Source organism: Dermacentor albipictus, unplaced genomic scaffold, assembly GCF_038994185.2.
Source record: "Dermacentor albipictus isolate Rhodes 1998 colony unplaced genomic scaffold, USDA_Dalb.pri_finalv2 scaffold_12, whole genome shotgun sequence".
NCBI lineage: Eukaryota > Metazoa > Arthropoda > Arachnida > Ixodida > Ixodidae > Dermacentor > Dermacentor albipictus.
In genome coordinates this window covers 13,658,794-13,675,678 of record NW_027225566.1, presented here as the reverse complement: position 1 = coordinate 13,675,678, position 16,885 = coordinate 13,658,794, and the positions used below count along the sequence as shown (strand labels likewise).

Sequence of the window (16,885 nt, the reverse complement as noted above, 5' to 3'; positions counted from 1 at the left end):
AAGGCCAGTGGAAGCCATTAGGACCTTTTCTACAAGTGAGACGCCTGTGTCCTCTGTTCGCGTTTCCAAAGGAAGATGCAATGGTAACCTGGGCGGTTGCGAAACAGCCTAACAATTGACATGTCGCTAATAGTTGAGTGACATGCATGTTTCACATCTTATTTAACGTTCAGGGCGAAGAAAAAGCTTAAATATGTCCTTTGGAGGTATAGAGACCATTCATTAGAGTCCACATACAGGCTTTTTACGGTACTAGACCAGAATGCGCCTGTAGCAAGCTGTATACCCAAGTGGTAAACGGGATTTAACAGCTTCAAAGCACTAGGCGCAGGAAATTTATACACTATAGCTGCAAACTGTAGTGTATATAGTGACTGTACAACACTTTTGTAGAGGCTCCAAAGGCATCTCATGTCACTTTCCCAAGAAATACGGGACCTGAGTTTCAGTAAATTCATTGTCATCAGACATCTCGCCCTCAGATGCCTGAGATGAGGAACAAAAGTCAGCTTGGTGTCTAAGATAATTTCTAAAAATTTATCTTCGTGCCTGACAGATCCATCAAGTTTTCCATCAGGATAGATAGCGGGGTCAGTCAGTATACCTCTCTTGTTCGAGAAGAGAATGCACTAGCTTTTTTGAGGATTTAGTTTAAATCCATTCTCATCACCGCACATAGAGAATTTGTTTAACGCTAGCTGTATATGTCGCTCACAGATACAAAAGTTACACGATTTAAACCTATTTGCAGGTCATCCACATACGCAGAATAAAACATTGTGCGTGACACTACAACTACACAACGACTTCATTTCTACAACAAATAGAGTGCAGTTCAGCACACCACCTTTTGGTACGCTTGTTTCCCGTGTAACTGCACGAGTCAAGATATCGAACCTAACATGGCACGTGCGATTAGAGACATAGCTTTGAATGACGTTCAAGAAGTTGCCTCGGACTCCCATTCCAGCCAAATCACATAATATCTAAAAACACCAATAAAGATACTCTTGAGCACAAAGGCATCGCTTATATTCGCCTTGATGCAGAGAAGGTGATCTGTTATGGATTTTCCCTCCCTAAAACCTCACTGCAAGGGGTGTAGTATTTTGTTCACTTAGAGATAGGGGATAAGACGTCGGTTTACCAATATTTAATATAGTCAGCTTGTCGGGCTATAGGCCTGTAGCTGCTTGCCGCAGGTGGGTCCTTGCCCTCTTTGAGAATAGGTGTTCCGACGGCTTCCTTCCTGGCGGACGAAATATGGCAGGCACAGAATATGGCGTTAAAAAGTGATAGGAGTGTTTTGTGTGTTTCGGGGTGTAAGTGTTCGATCATCTCGTAAACTATTCGACAATTTCCAGGGGTCGATTTATTACAATTTACTCCAGTATGAAATTCCGCCTTCCTAAATGGATGGTCGTAAGGTTCCTTTCTATTTCATTTCCGGTCCAGAGGCTTTCACTCCATTTGTCGTGGGTATCTGTGTAATGTGATGGACTAGAAACGTTCTTAAAATGTACTCGCTAGACAATCAGCTTGGTTCAAGAGGTCTCCTTGTGTATTTGTTACGAGAAGAGGAGGATATTCATGGCCGTTTAGTTTGCTTACTCTGTACCACGCTTTTCTTTTTTCTGTATAAGAATTAATGCCTGATATCCATTTTTGCCAGTTTTCCCTTCTGGCAGGGCGGAGCGTTCTTGTACCTTCAGCTTTACTTTGTTGAAGCTGATAAGGTTTTCTGCAACTGGAGAGCCACAGAGGTAGTTACAAGCCTTATTTTATTTCTTTCGCGCTTTCTTACATTCATCGTTGCACAAGGAAACACGTGGTTTAGAAGTCAATCTATTTGTTTGCAGGATACATATGTACGACGCATCAACAATAAATGCTCTTAAATATGCAACAGCATCGTGAATACTAAACATATGAATGTCAACCCTGGTCAAATATGTGAGCTCTGTGTATCACGGCCACTCCGCTGAGTCGACGTTCCACTGGGGTACATGTGGAGAACATTCGTTCCGTTTTGTTAAATTTGAAATAATAGGGAATTAGTCACTTGCGTATGAATTTTTAAGCACCTTCAATTCCAAGTACGGCACGACCCTACTTGATGCAACGGTTTATCTATAGGTGAACATGTTTTTTTGCGACGCTGCAAAAAGCGAGTTGTTTCTTATTTAGCAAACATGCACCAGCACATAAGAGGAAATTTTCTATCAGCCGCCCTCTGCAATCACATCGAGAATCATCCACAAGGTATTAGACGCATTTAGATCTCCGACGACAATGTAGGCCTCCGGAGGTTGTGCAAAAGCTTTCCGATTCTGTTCGGGAGAGCTGACAGCGGAGGGCGATATATATGGGGAAGTAATTGTCACCAGCTTACCAAAAATACTGCTCTGACTGCAACTGCCTCAAAGGGCGTTTGCAGCTGTCAATTCTGGCAGGCGGCACACTTATCAAAAACGATGATGACACCGCCCGATGAGGCGAGACTCTCGTTACGGTCTTTGAAGTTATTGTCATATTGGCGCAAAAAATTTGTGTGTACAGAATTGAGGCGTGTTTCTTTCGCACAAATCACTTTTGGAATAAATTTGTGTAGGAATTCCTTTATGTCATTCAGATTGTGGAGTGGACGCCTGAAGTTCTAATGTATTATTTGTGTAGCCATATTGAAAGTGTTGTGGTGGTGTGTGTCAAGAGAGGTAGAATTTTAGTAACATAGATATTGGCCACCTGCGGTCACCCTTCGCGTGACTCGGGCGGCCACCGAAGGACGTGAGGCTAACCCCCTGTGTGTCACATCAGAGTAGTACGGCTTTGACTGATTGTAGACACAAGGATGATTGCGCACTTCTGGAGAGACGTTTAGCTTCACCATGAGTTTTATTATCTGTTTTTCTTTCTTCCTAGACGGGTGTGATTGTGAATAGGCGGGGTGTTCTCGATTTCAGTTGGCACAGTGGGTTGCTGAAGTGCCCATTTTTGAGAACTCGGCGTGAGATTCACTGTTTTGCACAAGTAGAGTGACCTCGGCACCTTTGCGACACATGGCCAAAACGCTGTAGCTTGAAGGATTGGCCCGGATTTGGGATGTACGGTCGTACACGGAGCTCACAATATCCTGCTTCAATTGACCCAGGCGAGGTTGCATATACCAATGGTAATGATTACTTGTTTGATTGAAATTATCTTATTGTCTGTCCTTATTTCATTTCTTTGGACCTTTATTACATTCTGAGATTGCCATCCATCCAACAGCTAACTTTCGCTAAGTTCAAACAAGCCGCCTCAGAGATGACGGTGCGCACAGTGTCCATTGATCGGTGTCGGCGCACTGAGGCAGGAATCTCCCCAAACGCCACGAGTTTTGACAGCTTGTTGTGCTGGAGATTTTCACGCACTTCTAGAAGAAGGTCGCCACTGCCCATCTTCGTTACTTTGTGACCTCAGCCGATTGCCGCTGTAAGACATCTTGCAACAGCAAATGGGGATGTCGTACGGACAGTGCTTGTTTCATGTTCGCTATGTATCACATCGTATTTCAGAAATGTTTCTAAAGGTTTCAGTGGGAAGTTCAACATTTCATCGGTACGCCCCTTTCCAGGGAGTGAACAGGTAGGGGGGGGGGAGGGGACAACCATAAGTGAGCTTGTAATTTTCGGCAGTAAAGCCAGTCACCCACTATGGAGCCCTATAAGGGGATGCTGCAGGACCTGTAAAAGAAGGCCGTGCAAACGTCAGATGTACGTTACCATTATAACCGAATAGGACATAGCCTAGTAGTTAACCCAGAACGTTGGGCGCTAGTTGGGGTTGATGCAGTTGCTGTGACAGTTTCTAGCGCGAACAAGACTAACGGGAAAAGGCGGGACAGGATAGAGCGCTCCATTACAACTGAGAAGCTTTATTCAGAAAAACATGCCACGAAGACACCCTGTGCTCAACATGACATAACCTAGACTGGATACTCACAGAGGGGTAACCTTCGCTGCCTAGGAAATTGGAAGTAATGCAGAGCGCAGGATAGTTTGAAACAGAGATATACGAAGGTTCGAGAGCACGATAGGAGAAGGCTGCTACCGATTCTCCCCCAGGGTGTCAGTCCGGGGGTGCCGTCTATACGTGAGGCCGCGGCCAAAAGGTTGTGTTGCCTCCGCCGAGGGGCCATGATAAGTCCAAACACTCAGCAATGGCTATAGCCCCAAGATCGCCTTTTCCCCGGACACAGCTAAGCCGCGCACGGCTACACGCGGGAGCATCCAACCTTGTGTGTTCGGGTACGTGGTGCCGAAATACAATCGCCTGCTAACGGGACGTCCCTGCGCGGCACAGTACGAGCGAGGCGACAGTTCCCACGCTCGGTTACCCGAGAGTACGTGGACTTTCTCTCGGCGCTTTCCTTCGCCGTCCCGGAATTCTTTCGTAACAGCAGTGACGACCGAACGCTTGCACTTCTTGCTCTCCCTGGTGCTTTGGCGTCATCGCCGCCAGCGTTTCACCATAGTCAAAGGAATACAACAAGAGCGGACACTCCCATAGAGCCCAGCGGCCCAATTAACTGCAGCGCGCCAAGCCGTCGGCGTTAATTCCTGAACCACACTTCCGGTTTCGGTTTTGTGCGCGGACGTTTTGTATGCTAGCTGGTATCGGTCACGCCGGCTACGCTTTTTTTTTTTAATCTACAGCTCAACCACGCGCGATCTCCGCGCGAAACCGCGTTAATAATAAGTAAACTTGATTGCGAACGATCTTCACAAGCCTCCATCGAATATGTGCAACGTGCAATTTCATAAAGACGCAAGACTCCTTGTGAAATGAGAAAAGTTTATTTTATTCTTTACAAATGCTCGTCGCGGGCTTTTTGTCCATTGATCCAACGTTGTGGCACCAGGTAAGCAGCAGTAGTTTCTGTAGGAAGCTCCACCAGATGATGCCAGCTGAAAAAATTAAATTACAAGGAAGTGTTATTTTAGTATTAACATAATGCGTGTAGAGGCGAAGCATGTGAAAGTGGTGAATGGGCGGCATTAAAACAAAAGCAGTTCGTATTTACACACACGGCGTAGAAAATACCTGAATCATCCGAAACAATACCATGCATACCACAGAAACATTCTAATTTCAAGCATTTCCTTCTTCCCAGGCCTCATTTCCTGCACTTTATTAGCACGAATGCACGGGCTACGGTGCGTTTCGCGAACTTGGCCACAACCGTCGCGATAGTACGCTACGAATACACAGAGGCGGCTACAACACAGGCTTTCAACCAGACCATGCTGGACGCTCACAGAATTCCTTCTACTCGCACTCGAGAGAAATGCGTGGGTGCCGTTCAGAAGACAATTTTCGAGTTACTATTTCCTGGAGTTTGAGCTCCTTGGCGTTATCTCTTGCGCGTTCTGCCGGCGCAAGCAACACACTCCCGTGTTATCACTCTTGACAATTGCTCATCGCGTTTTCGACAACCGTGAGTACCGAAAGAAGGCTTAAGTTGTTGTAGGGACATAAAAATTGCCACAAGTTGGCACCATGGCCGAGCTGCTTTTCGCTGCTTCACGACAGGGGCTGCGAGCGTGCCTCATAAGTAACAAAAGAATGTACTGAAAATAATTTTCATCAATGTTGAGCGTCAGAGGAAGCGCCATTAACTTGTCTTGTCTGTGCATTAAAGCACGAAACTGCGCACCACGGCCGAGCTTCTCTTCGCTAACCGCGTCACAGCGCCAGGCACGCCCACTGAGATTGAAAGGAAGCCCAAAAAGTAACGAAATTAGTTACAATACTGTTGGCGGTCAGACAAAGCGCCACAAGTTGGCGCAGTAAATTCAGTACACGCTAAACTGCGCCACAGCACGCTGTGCGACCAGCGTGCCCAAAAACTACCGAAAGGAGTCAAAATAATATTGGGGCTTATAGAAAGCGTCGCAAACATCTCCCAGTACGATTCATTAATTCAAATTAACTGCGCCACGAAAGGCACGCTTTTTTTGTTAAAGGGAAGCTGAAAGGTTTTGCAGAAAAAATGAGTGAATAGCAGTACGCCGTGGTTTTCAACCCTCTGAATTCGAATGTCGCATCGAAATTGAGTGAAAGAAAGCGCAAACATATTTTATTTCGGCGAAAAGTGCAGCAGCAGACACGCCCAGCTCGCGCGCCTCGTTCGCGGCCTGTGATTGGTCGGGCGCCTCGTGACGTCAACAATGGTTCGGCTTGCAGACGACGAGTGAACGCGACAGCCATCGCCTCGCTTGCAGCGCTGTCGCTGTCGCGTGCAAGATCACTTGTAAGGGGTTTATACTTGTACATACTACACGTACGTACATACTTGTACATACTAGATGTACGAGCCGATTGCGAAGAGCCGGCGTCTCCTAGAAGCAAAAAATGGTGGTGCAAGCACTGCTTTCCACGTGAACGAAGGCGAAGTGTTAGTATCTCCTTGTGTTGGAAATGTTCTTTGACTAGCATGTTTTTTGCTAAGCTGCATTCAGCGTTCCAGTGAGTACGTTTCCGGGCGAACAACTGTAGTGTTATGTTCCTGCATGCCTCTTCGTAGAACGTAAGCGGTGATGCGATTTTCAGCATTCGTGCGCTGCCCCAAAGCTGTCGGCAATCTACACATACGGTTTAAACGCGGGAAAAGTTTACCGGCTGTTGTAGCACGTATAGTATAGAACCTTCATCAGCGCGCCATCCGCACGCTACTCGTAACCGGCGAATTCCGTCGGCTACGTGAGATGGTCGGTTTCTTATGTGTGCGAGAGAAGGGGGAGCACAGCGTCTTGGCGTGAGCAGGCTTTCCAACACATGCAAACTTTACGCTTGCACTGCGTTATGGTAGCTGCATGCTGGCTGTTTCACAACACAGGTGCGAATAGAAAATTCGCGGCGCTTGGCGGTGAAACCTGCGTCAAGGGTGGGCGATAAACGTGCGCCTTCCGTTCAGCGTGCTAACAATTTTGTTTCAGGAGAACCCAAAGCACGCATTATTGATAAACTCCGGTAGTAATCGTCACGGAAGTGGTTAGAGCAGAACACCTGTTCTTGAGCGCTTGAAGTTATTTCGCTTCACAGCAACCTCCCACTTAGCTGAAAGCTTCTTGTCTTGCAGGAACTAATGGAACATCGGAACATCGTCGCGGCCGCTGGTGTTCGTGCAAGCGTAGGCTGCACAGAACACCGGCATGATCGGCCTACAAGTTCAATTGATGCTGCGCACGTCAACTACCACTCCTATATACACACAAATAAAGGAATGTAGGGTCGAGCGAAGCAGATTAGGACGGCACGCACGCAGAAATAAGCCCAGTCAGGCACGGTAGCGGAACACCAGTGTTGACGTCACTAAGCCGCGGTTTCCGGTCTCCGCTCGCATCGTCAGCGTCAGCAGCAGCGCGCGGCGCTCGACGGGGGGCGGAGCTACAGCGCAATTTTAACTGACGATTGCATCGCTCCTAAGTGAAAAATTCCCCCCAAAATGTTACCTTCATGGTTTATAAGATTCCCGTATCCATATATGAGCGTTCTATTGAATTCGACAGACTCTTCAGCTTCCCTTCAGCTTCCCTTGAGCTTCCCTTCAGCTTCCGTCACAAGTCTAGCCTAGGTGCCGGGCAGTAAGCCTAATAGCTTGAAATGCGTCGCAGACCGTCGAACAAAGCTTCTCACCTTGCCATAGTCCAATGATGTAGTGGTGCCATGTCGAAGTTCAGAAGGAACACAAGAATTCGGCGGGAGCCCACCAAACCAGGCTGAATCCCAAGATAGAAAAACAAACAGATGGGTGACCGAACAGGCCAACGCTCAGATAGGGGGGCCGGTCTCTCTAGCTTCGGCGGTGTCTGACGAATGACGCAAGCATCTGGCTCGTCATTCGCCGATTCGCCTGCCCCTAGGCAACGGAAGTAGCCGCAAAGGTTAATTTAACTTATACGCAGATATTTTTACTTTTGCCGGGAAAGAATTAAAAAAAAATAAAACAATTTTCGTTAATTTCATTTCACATTCTCTTTTTTTTTCGATGCTCGCGGCAGCAAATGGTCGGCGTTAATACTATAGCGTGAAGTATTTCCTGTTTCCACTTTTCGCCGAGTGTCCGCTCTTGTTATATTCCTTTTTCTATGGTTCGACGGAACGCTCGCCTGCATCTGAGAATCCACTCGCCCTCCGCATCGTCCACGATAATCTGGCAACGGCCGAATCGCCAGCGAGGCTTCCGGCCAAGAAACGGGCGATCGACAGCCTACTCTCGTCCCCCTTTTAGCGCATCCCCTCAACACAATTCCCCGAGAGCACGCATTCTTTTCCTCGCTTTCCGGCAGCGAGCGAGCGAGAGAGCCAATGAGGCGATAGTGCGCCCCCTTCGCTTTTCTTCTCGTCCCTCCGCACCACTCAGTTGCGCTAGAGTTCACGTACGATTATATCCCCCTCTTCTAATTCTGTCCTAGACCCCTATTCGCCACTCGGTTGCCCGAGAGCACACGCAGTGTCATTCAGCGCGTTTCTTCGCCTTCGCTCGCCCAAGTCCGACCACCGGCTTACCTGCGACCTACCACGAAGTCCGCCGAGATAGCGATAAAAAGCTAGTCGCCTTAAAACGCAATAAAGGAATTAGATCATTCAATTTGCACGCAAAAGTATTTACTATCAGCTTCTAAAGCAAAAGAAAAAAAGTCGCTTGATTGGCTACGCAGCGTGTAAGCAAACTCATACAACTGACACATTTGAGTCTGGCCTACGAGTTTGTCATGTTCGCGTGTCGGTGCCGATGGCACGTACCGCTTGCGCAACCCACCGCTCCACCCAATTAGTTTCCCCGTTCAGGTCTTGTTGAGTCACGGAAGCTATTCCCCAAATGAATCCGCGAAAAAGATATCGCGACTCGGTGCGATTTCGTCGAAAAATGGCAGGGGTCGCTGCGGTCGGTGCGAAGGGTGACCAACCGTAGTCGTCATAGTCGCCGAACGAGGGGTCGACATCTGCGACTGTAATTTCCATCGCATGCGACGAAAATGGCACTTCCAGTGCGACGAAAATCGCACCATGTGAAAAGGGCTTTAGGTGATTGAACAAAGTTAAGAAAGTTCTGGATAGCCACCGGCAGAAAAAAAAAATGCGCAGATCCCACGCACCGTGTGAATCGGTGTAAGAGAAGCTTTCCGTGCTGTATGTTTGATTGACGATAATTAGCGGTAATATTGACGGCTAAAGCTCAATTTCTTCAACGTTTAGGCTAATACGAGAGCGGTGAGTTGATGTTAAAGGGTGCCTTGTGTGCACCTCTGCTGTTTCTCTGCATAGTACACAGAACCCACAGGGGGAGTTGTTTGCTTGAGGCGTTCTTCTGCGCCATATTTTATAACCTCTACGAAGGCTGAACGTTGTCATTGCCTCACATGGCACATCGCATTGTGGCAGAAGTATTACACTTGAATTCGATTATGGGGCTGTACGTGCCAAAACCACAGTCGGATTATGAGGCATGCAGTAGTGGCGCACTCGGAATAATTTCGACACCGTGAAGTTCTTTAACGTGTCTCAAATCCAAGTGCACGGGCGTTTTGTATTTCGCCCCCGTCGAAATGCGGCTGCCGCGATTGGGATCAAATCCCCGACCTCTAACAATTCCATAGACAAAAAGCTAACGCGGGGTGGGCAGAGAAGTGTTGATTTGATGGTTGGCCGCTTCCGTAATGTCTCGTGGGCCTTGCGGTGCACTTTAATTATTGCAGCTCTACTTCTGTACACCCACGTAAGTTGCCCGCTTGACATATTTGCATGCCGTTTATTTTTCAAAAGTAGCAGCAACGTATGTACTGTACCTGTCACGATCTGGCCAGCTTAGTGAACAATGGGGGGCTCGAGGCACCCTTCGTTAGACAGACGCTCTGCAGCGTGGTGGTGATGAACGATAACTAACCGACGAGCAATGTGATCATCGGTGTTTCTAGCGGTACGGCGAACATTGTTGCCTACTGAGCCTGGCCGGCCACTGAGCCTGGCGGGCCGACGAAGATTATGCCAGAGGGGGCATCACCTGCTTGTTACACCCTTTTACCACCTGTTTGTTTGTATGACAGCAAACGTCCAAGTTCGAAGCCCGAGGCTCTGCCTCCGTCCTAGCCGGGTCGACGATGCCTGCTACCCAGGCAAGTAAGCGTCTCGTGGGCTCCGCCGTCGAGTACTCAGTCCGGGGCACCGGTGTTGACGGGCCGGCTGTGGCAACGCCGGGTGCTGCCTGAGCCAGCCTCGCTCCATCCGGAGGTCCGCAGTGGTCGGCCTTGTATGCGGTACCGGGCTCGACACCGGCCCAACGGGCGCCGCACCACTGGCAACGCTTGCCGCATCCGAAGTGGGTGGTGCTCCACTGTAAATGACTGGTGTTGCCCCTAGTCTTCCTGCGGGCTGGAACTCTGAAGTGGCAATCGAGGGTGCTGGCCAGGCCTCTAGGCGAGGCCTAACATGGCCTGCGAGTCTGTGCCACGTGGCCCCGTCTAGCATGCAGACGAGCAGTGATGAGGCGCTGGCAGGAGCCACCACTTGTCCGTCGGACCAGGGTGGGGCAGGACGGAATTTCCTGGCGAAAACTGGAGCTCCGGACTCCGACAACCGCCCGGGATGGCACCCTTGGTCAGCAGCCAGCTTCTGCTTCAACTGCTTCAGGAGCACTGTGGATCGGAGGTCCGGATGCAAGACGTCCAAGACCATCATACACAGCAGGAGCTCACAGGGGGCACGGCCTGTGACATCGTGGGGCGTGGTCCGGTACTGGAACAGCATCCGGGAAATCTACATCCGGAAATCGCCAGTCGTGCTCTTCTTGAGCTTGTCCTTTATGGTTTGCACCACCCGCTCGTCTGCACCATTTGAAGCAGGGTGGTACGGCGGAACGATCATCCGGCGGATTCCGTTTTTCATCAGCCAGGCCAGGTACACTGTGCTGGCCAAAGCAGGACCATTTCCGGACACGACGACGTCTGGCAACCCCTGGGCGGCGAAGACCTGTCGTAGCGCTGCAGTGGTCGCACCTGCTGATGGATCGGTGACAGGTTGAACCTCCACGCACATCGAGTAGGTGTCCACCACCACCAGGAAGTAATGGGCTTTTAAGGGCCCCCAAAAATCCACATGTAGGCAGGACCAGGGTCTCTGTCGGAACGGCGACGGAGTGATTTCCACATGACGTGAGGCGCGCTGATGCTCCTGGCAGATTTGACAGCTGTGCACCATGTTAGTGATGTCCTGGTCCAGGCTATTAAACATGGGAGCGGGCCACCATCCTGGCCTTTTCCACGCCAGTATGACCCGCGTACAGCAACTGCAGGACCATGGACCGGAGACTGTGTGGGATCACCACCCTAGAACCCCACAGTAGGCAGCCCTGGTGGAAGCTCAGTTCAGCCGCTTTGTAGCTATAGGCCTGCAGAACATATCACAGACCTGGAGAGTACCTCCGGGTACGCGTGCTCCTGCATGAACACTTCAGCAGGTTCTGGAACAGCAGCAGGCACCTCTGGCAGGGGCAGGCGGCTCAGGGCATGAGCAGGTCCCAGGTCCTTTCCTGGATGGTAAACCAGCTGGTAACTGTAAGCCGCCAGCCTCAAGGCCCAGCGTACCACTCAAGGTGATGCCTGCACAGGAACTGCCTTGTCAGGCCCCAGCAGCCCCAACATCGGCTTGTGGTCCGTGACCGCCTCGAACTTCCGGCCCTACAGATACTGGTGGAAGCGTTGTACACCGAAGATGAGGGCCAAGCCTTCCTTGTTCCAGCTGGCTGTAGCGTTGCTCTGCAGCATGAAGCCGGCGAGAAGCAAACGACACAGGGCGTTCCTGGCCATCTTTGTCCCTGTGTGCCAGGACGGCTCCCACGCCATACGTCCTGGCACACATGCCGTGCGGCGACGCATCTGCGATCAGGACGACAGACTTGGCAGGATCGAACTGTACCAGCACTGGAGCCTTGATGATTAGCTCCTTGTGCGCTAGAAGGCCCGGTCCTGCTCCATCCAGACCCATTGCTGACCATCTCGAAGCAGAAGATGGAGCGGCTGTAGATGCTCCGACAGGTTCGGCAGGAAACTCCTATCGAAGTTAATGAGGCCAAGGTAGCTCTGAAGCTCCTTCTTGTTCTGGGGCTTAGGCGGCTTGAGCGCAGCAACCACTCTGCGAGGAGCCGGGGCTAGGCCAGCCTGAGAAATGACATGTCCCAAGTACTCAGCACTGTGGGCCAGGAAAATGCACTTTTTCAGCTTGAGCTTCAGACCGGCGTCCTGCAGTCCTGGCAGGACGTTGTGTAGGTTCTGCAGGTGATCCCCGTCGTCACTGCCAGTAACCAGGGTCTTGTTCAAGTACACCGTAATGTGCCTCGTGCCCCTGAGGAGGTTGTCCATCTCCCTCTGAAATATGGGTGGGGCTGAGGCCAAGCTAAACGGTAAGCGCGTATACTGGAAGAGCCCCAAAGTTGCCGATATTGTGACATACTTCCGGGAGGCATCCTGGAGCACCAGCTGCTGCTAAGTATCTCTGAGGTCGAGCTTGGCAAACTTTTGTCTACAGGACAACGCTGACCAGAGATCTTCAATTCGGGGCAACGGGTACTTCTCGACGGTAGCAACGGGGTTTATGGTAACCTTGTATTCCCCGTAGATCCTGACACTGCCGTCTAGCTTGAGGATTGGTACCATGGGAGCGACCCATCCAGACCTCTTGAAGGGCACTAGGGCGCCCTCTCGCTGCAACTGTTGCAGCTCCTGGGTGACCCCGTCCTTCAAGGCGAACGGCAGTGTGCGATGCTTGAAAAAACGTGGCCGGGCTCTCTCAAATACATAGATGCCAGCCGTCGTGCCGGCGAATGTGCCCACCCGTTGCTGGAACAGGGACTTGAACTCGGTGAGGAGGCTGTGGACGTCTTTCACCACATGCAGGCTGGCTCCCTGGTACTCGGGCAGACGAATGCTTAGTGCGTGAATCCAGTTTCGGCCCAGCAGCGTCGGCGATGACCCTTGGTTAAGTAAAGGGGAAGGGTTGCCTTCCTGTCGCCGAAGCGAACGCTGCCCTCGGCCTGACCCTGAGCCTGGGAGAACTGCCTGGAGCAGCTGCGCAGCATCAGGCCCGAAGCCTCGACGGACACACCGGGGAACGCACGCTTGAAGTGTTTCCCGGGCATTACTGACACGCTGGCGCCTGTGCTCAGCTCCATGGAAATGGGGTGCCCGCAGACTTCGACCGTCACAATGTACGGCGGCACAGACGACGGAACAAAGCCTGTGTGCCACACGTCGAAAATCGGCGGGTCCTCGGCCACGACGTGGAGACTGGCCGCGGAAGAACTCGAGCCTGCTGCCGCACGCCCCCTCCGCCTACCCTTGCGACGGCTACCCTAGCCGCGGGCTTGTGTGGTACCTGGGCTTGAGCCAGGCTGCTGCTGTTGTTTGCTGTTCGTCCTCCCTCTTCGGCATACCCGTACCAGGTGCCCAGTTTTCCGCACGTGAGGCATTGTGCTTGAGGGAACTGGCACTGTGACGAGGAGGGGGCACCACCACAGCAACCGCAGTTACTGCCTTTTGTCGCCAACTTGTTGACCGCCGCTTCCACCGACGGTGGGCCAGTCGCACGGGCAATCTCACTGGCGTCCTTGGCGGCAGCTTCTATTGCCAGCGCTGCCATCACGGCGTCGTCCAGCAAAGTGTCGGAAAGCTCCTGGAGTCGCGTCTGCGTGGCGGGGTTGTTGATGCCGCAGGCGAAACGGAGGAAAAAACGAAACGCAAGAACTCGCTAACCCTCGTAGCGCAGTAACGAACTGCCCGAGAGTATCTCCTTCCCGGCGGCTCCGGTTGTTGAAGCGGAAACGCTCCATCAGTGTGGATGGCGCTGGGTTGAAATGCGAGTGCAGTATGACGAGTAGCTCACCCAGCGTATTAACATGTGGCGTGGCTGGGTTGAGAAGGTCGAGCAGCAGACTGAAGACGCGGGTCCCGCAGCTGGCAAGAAAAATGTCACACTGTTTGGCCCCGGGTGTGTCGTTTGCCCGAAAGAACACGTGAACTTGCTTCTCGTAAACTGGACAGGTGGACCCACCTCCCTCGAATGGCTCGAGCATTCCGTACAGCGGCATGCTGGCAGCCACGGTGGGCGGCGTTTCACTGTCGAGGCGACGTGGGACGATCCGTGGGTACTTGTCGCCAGTGTCACTATCCGCCCGGGTTCGTGAACAAGGGTGGGCTCAAGGCACCCTCCGTTAGACAGACGCTGGTGATGAACGATGACTGTCCGCCGAGCAGCTGTGCTTGTCGGTGTTTATTACGGTGCGGTGACCATTGTTGCCAGCTCAGCCTGGCAGGTCACCGAGCTTGCGGGCCAACGAAGATTATGCCCGAGGAGGCGTCACGTACGTGTTACAGTACCGTAGCTTCAACTTAAGCTTATCCTGTTTACCTGCAATCGCTGTCGTATTGTAGTGGGGTTTCTATGCCTTCTCACGTCACACCCCCCCTCTCTTGTATGGGAACTGCCTCTTCTCCTCCTTCTCCTTCTTCTCTCTATAGTTCTGTATGCATTCCCCCTGGCCTTGCACGTTAGTAGAAAGAGAAACGCTGGAATTTCTGCAATGCTTCTGAGGGGAGTCACGGATAATTACAGCTGTCAAGCGGCTAATGTGGCGGCGACCAGGGAGCTCTAGGCGGCATTGTTCGCATTCGACGCAATGGGTGAAAAGGAGTTCCTCCTGTCGCTTTTCCTCTCTGACTGGCGCCTCTTAACTACGCCCTAACGCGGTGTGCGCGACAGCAGCAGCAGCAGCAGCAGCAGCAGCAGTGGGAAAGTCGAAAGAAGAGGCGAGGACATCTTCGCTTTAAAAGCACCTGATTTGTTTTTCTTGTCACTTATTTGGTTTCGATAATGGTTGCGAGTTATCCTCATCAAAAATTACGTGATATGTCCAACTGATCTCAACTACAGCACTAGCTACGCGCGTTTTTTCTCTAGTTTATACCGCTATACCCCTCTAATTTTGCTTTGCATTCCTCGTTGCGCATTTTGATCTGCTTTTCCTGTCCGTTATCGTCGAAAGTTTCAGCAGCATAGGTTAGTGCTGGTGGATTGTGGTCTTTGATGTTCCAAGGATATCCGTTACCTGACATTCATGATTTGAAGTCACGACTCATTGCCTTTATGAGCCATCAATTCTTCTTTTTGTCTCGGGGTGCATAATCAAACGAGTTTTGCTGGTTTCATCCCTCGGCTTGCTCTGTGAATGCACCGGGTAAGTGCTAAACGTCCGCACGCAGTCGAATCGCTTCGCCCGTGTTATGACAACTGTGGCGAGCACTTAAGCAGAACCTTATAGTATTAAGCCACTGCAGCGTTGCCTAGAGCGCTCTGTATCATTGTAGCAACCAAATGTGTGTGGTCATGTATATATATATGTTACATATTTCCAAACCGTCGAGAGCTTGTTACCGCATAACGTCTTTCATATATTTTTTTAAGCGCAAGTGTATTTGGCCCACCGCCAGTGAAGCCGGCGATGTGGTCTTCATAGCCACGTTAAGTAAGCGCCGGAGGAGCAAGGCGCCTGAAGCAAGAAATGAGAATCGGGCACTGTACAAAGTACGAAGGAGAGACATGGTGCACGCTCAGCGCCCAGAAAAGCAAAGCCACCTAGATAAATGTCTAAGTGGCCTTGGGCGAAGCGGAGAAGAAGAAAAGAAGCAAAGCGTCGCGGAGGAGCTGAGTAGGCGGATGCGCTGGATTGACCTCTTTTGGCAGTTGCTATGGGTACTGACTGCGGAAAGAACGTACCGAGTTCGTCTCGCGATAACATCGTCCCCGCGCACCATATGCTGTATATGCGACTGAAAGCGTGCGACGGTGAGCCGACGATGGCGGCTGAATCTTGCACGCGCGAGAGAGGAAAGCGGGGTGGAATTCGCGCTGTCTTGCCGATGGGGGGAGGGGGGGGGGTCGTATTTTAGCAGCGACTCCGTATTGCGTGCGGGCCGCATCTTGAAAGTGATTTGCGTCGGCTGCGGAGTATAGGCGCGTTGATGGCTCATACCTTTGTGCGTGCTGTGCTCTCACCGCTCAGTTTGCGTTCAAGCGATAGACAGCACGAAGGTTATTTCGCTCGCTGCTGCCGCGGCGCTTCCTCACTCCAGCGTTTTGACAGCCAGCAGGTATCTGTGGTCATCGAGTGTGATGTGCTTATGTCTGCCTGCGCGTGCTGGAGGAGGGGGGGTGGGGGGTCTGCTCCGGCGGCTGCTGCGTATGGTGTGGTCGCGCAAGCCCTATCTTAAAAGCGAGGCCGGGGATGCGGACACCGTAGGCATCTAGGCACGCCGAGGGCCGATAGCTTCGTGTGCGGTATAGCAGCCATACGCTTGCGCGTCATTCTTGTTCACGAAGTGAAACGTCACAATAGCATTTTGTTGGACATTCAGGAAATCAAAATGCATTTCTTACTTGACGCAGCAGTGCGAAGGGGGGCCGCTGCTGCTTTGCTGCAGCCACTGTCCCTGCAGGCTTGGACTTCTACCACGTAGTCTTGGTGCGAAGATAGCTCCTGGAGCAGGAAGCTGTTTGTCCTGGACTCTCGATTGTCCACGAATATCTTGAACACCCGCATGCTCTCGTTGCTCTTTCGCCCTACGTCCTCTGGAGCAGCTTCGTGCGGCCTTACTGAAACCTGATGAGCAAAGAGCACGAACATCACTTCAGACATAGTTTTCGCGATGATTACGGGTCATCGCCCGTATAGTGTAACGTTTCGCATCAAGCGGTGCTCTTAGCAGCCCGTTCCAGCGATAACGGCTGTACGGCGGCATGTCAGTCGTGCCCGAGCTAAAGACGACGCACAAGATGAAATGGAAGGTTGCCA

General features: G+C 51.4%; 1 protein-coding gene across 1 annotated transcript in view; it reads right to left on the bottom strand.

Annotated features, from left to right (window-relative positions):
* Positions 1 to 16,885, bottom strand: part of LOC139051564 (protein sidekick-1-like) — a 155,294-nt gene that overhangs the window by 86,751 nt on the left and 51,658 nt on the right. The window contains exon 8 of the mRNA XM_070528529.1: positions 16,471 to 16,693. Coding sequence (XP_070384630.1) covers positions 16,471 to 16,693 — 223 coding nt within the window. The remainder of the gene's footprint in view (positions 1 to 16,470; positions 16,694 to 16,885) is intronic.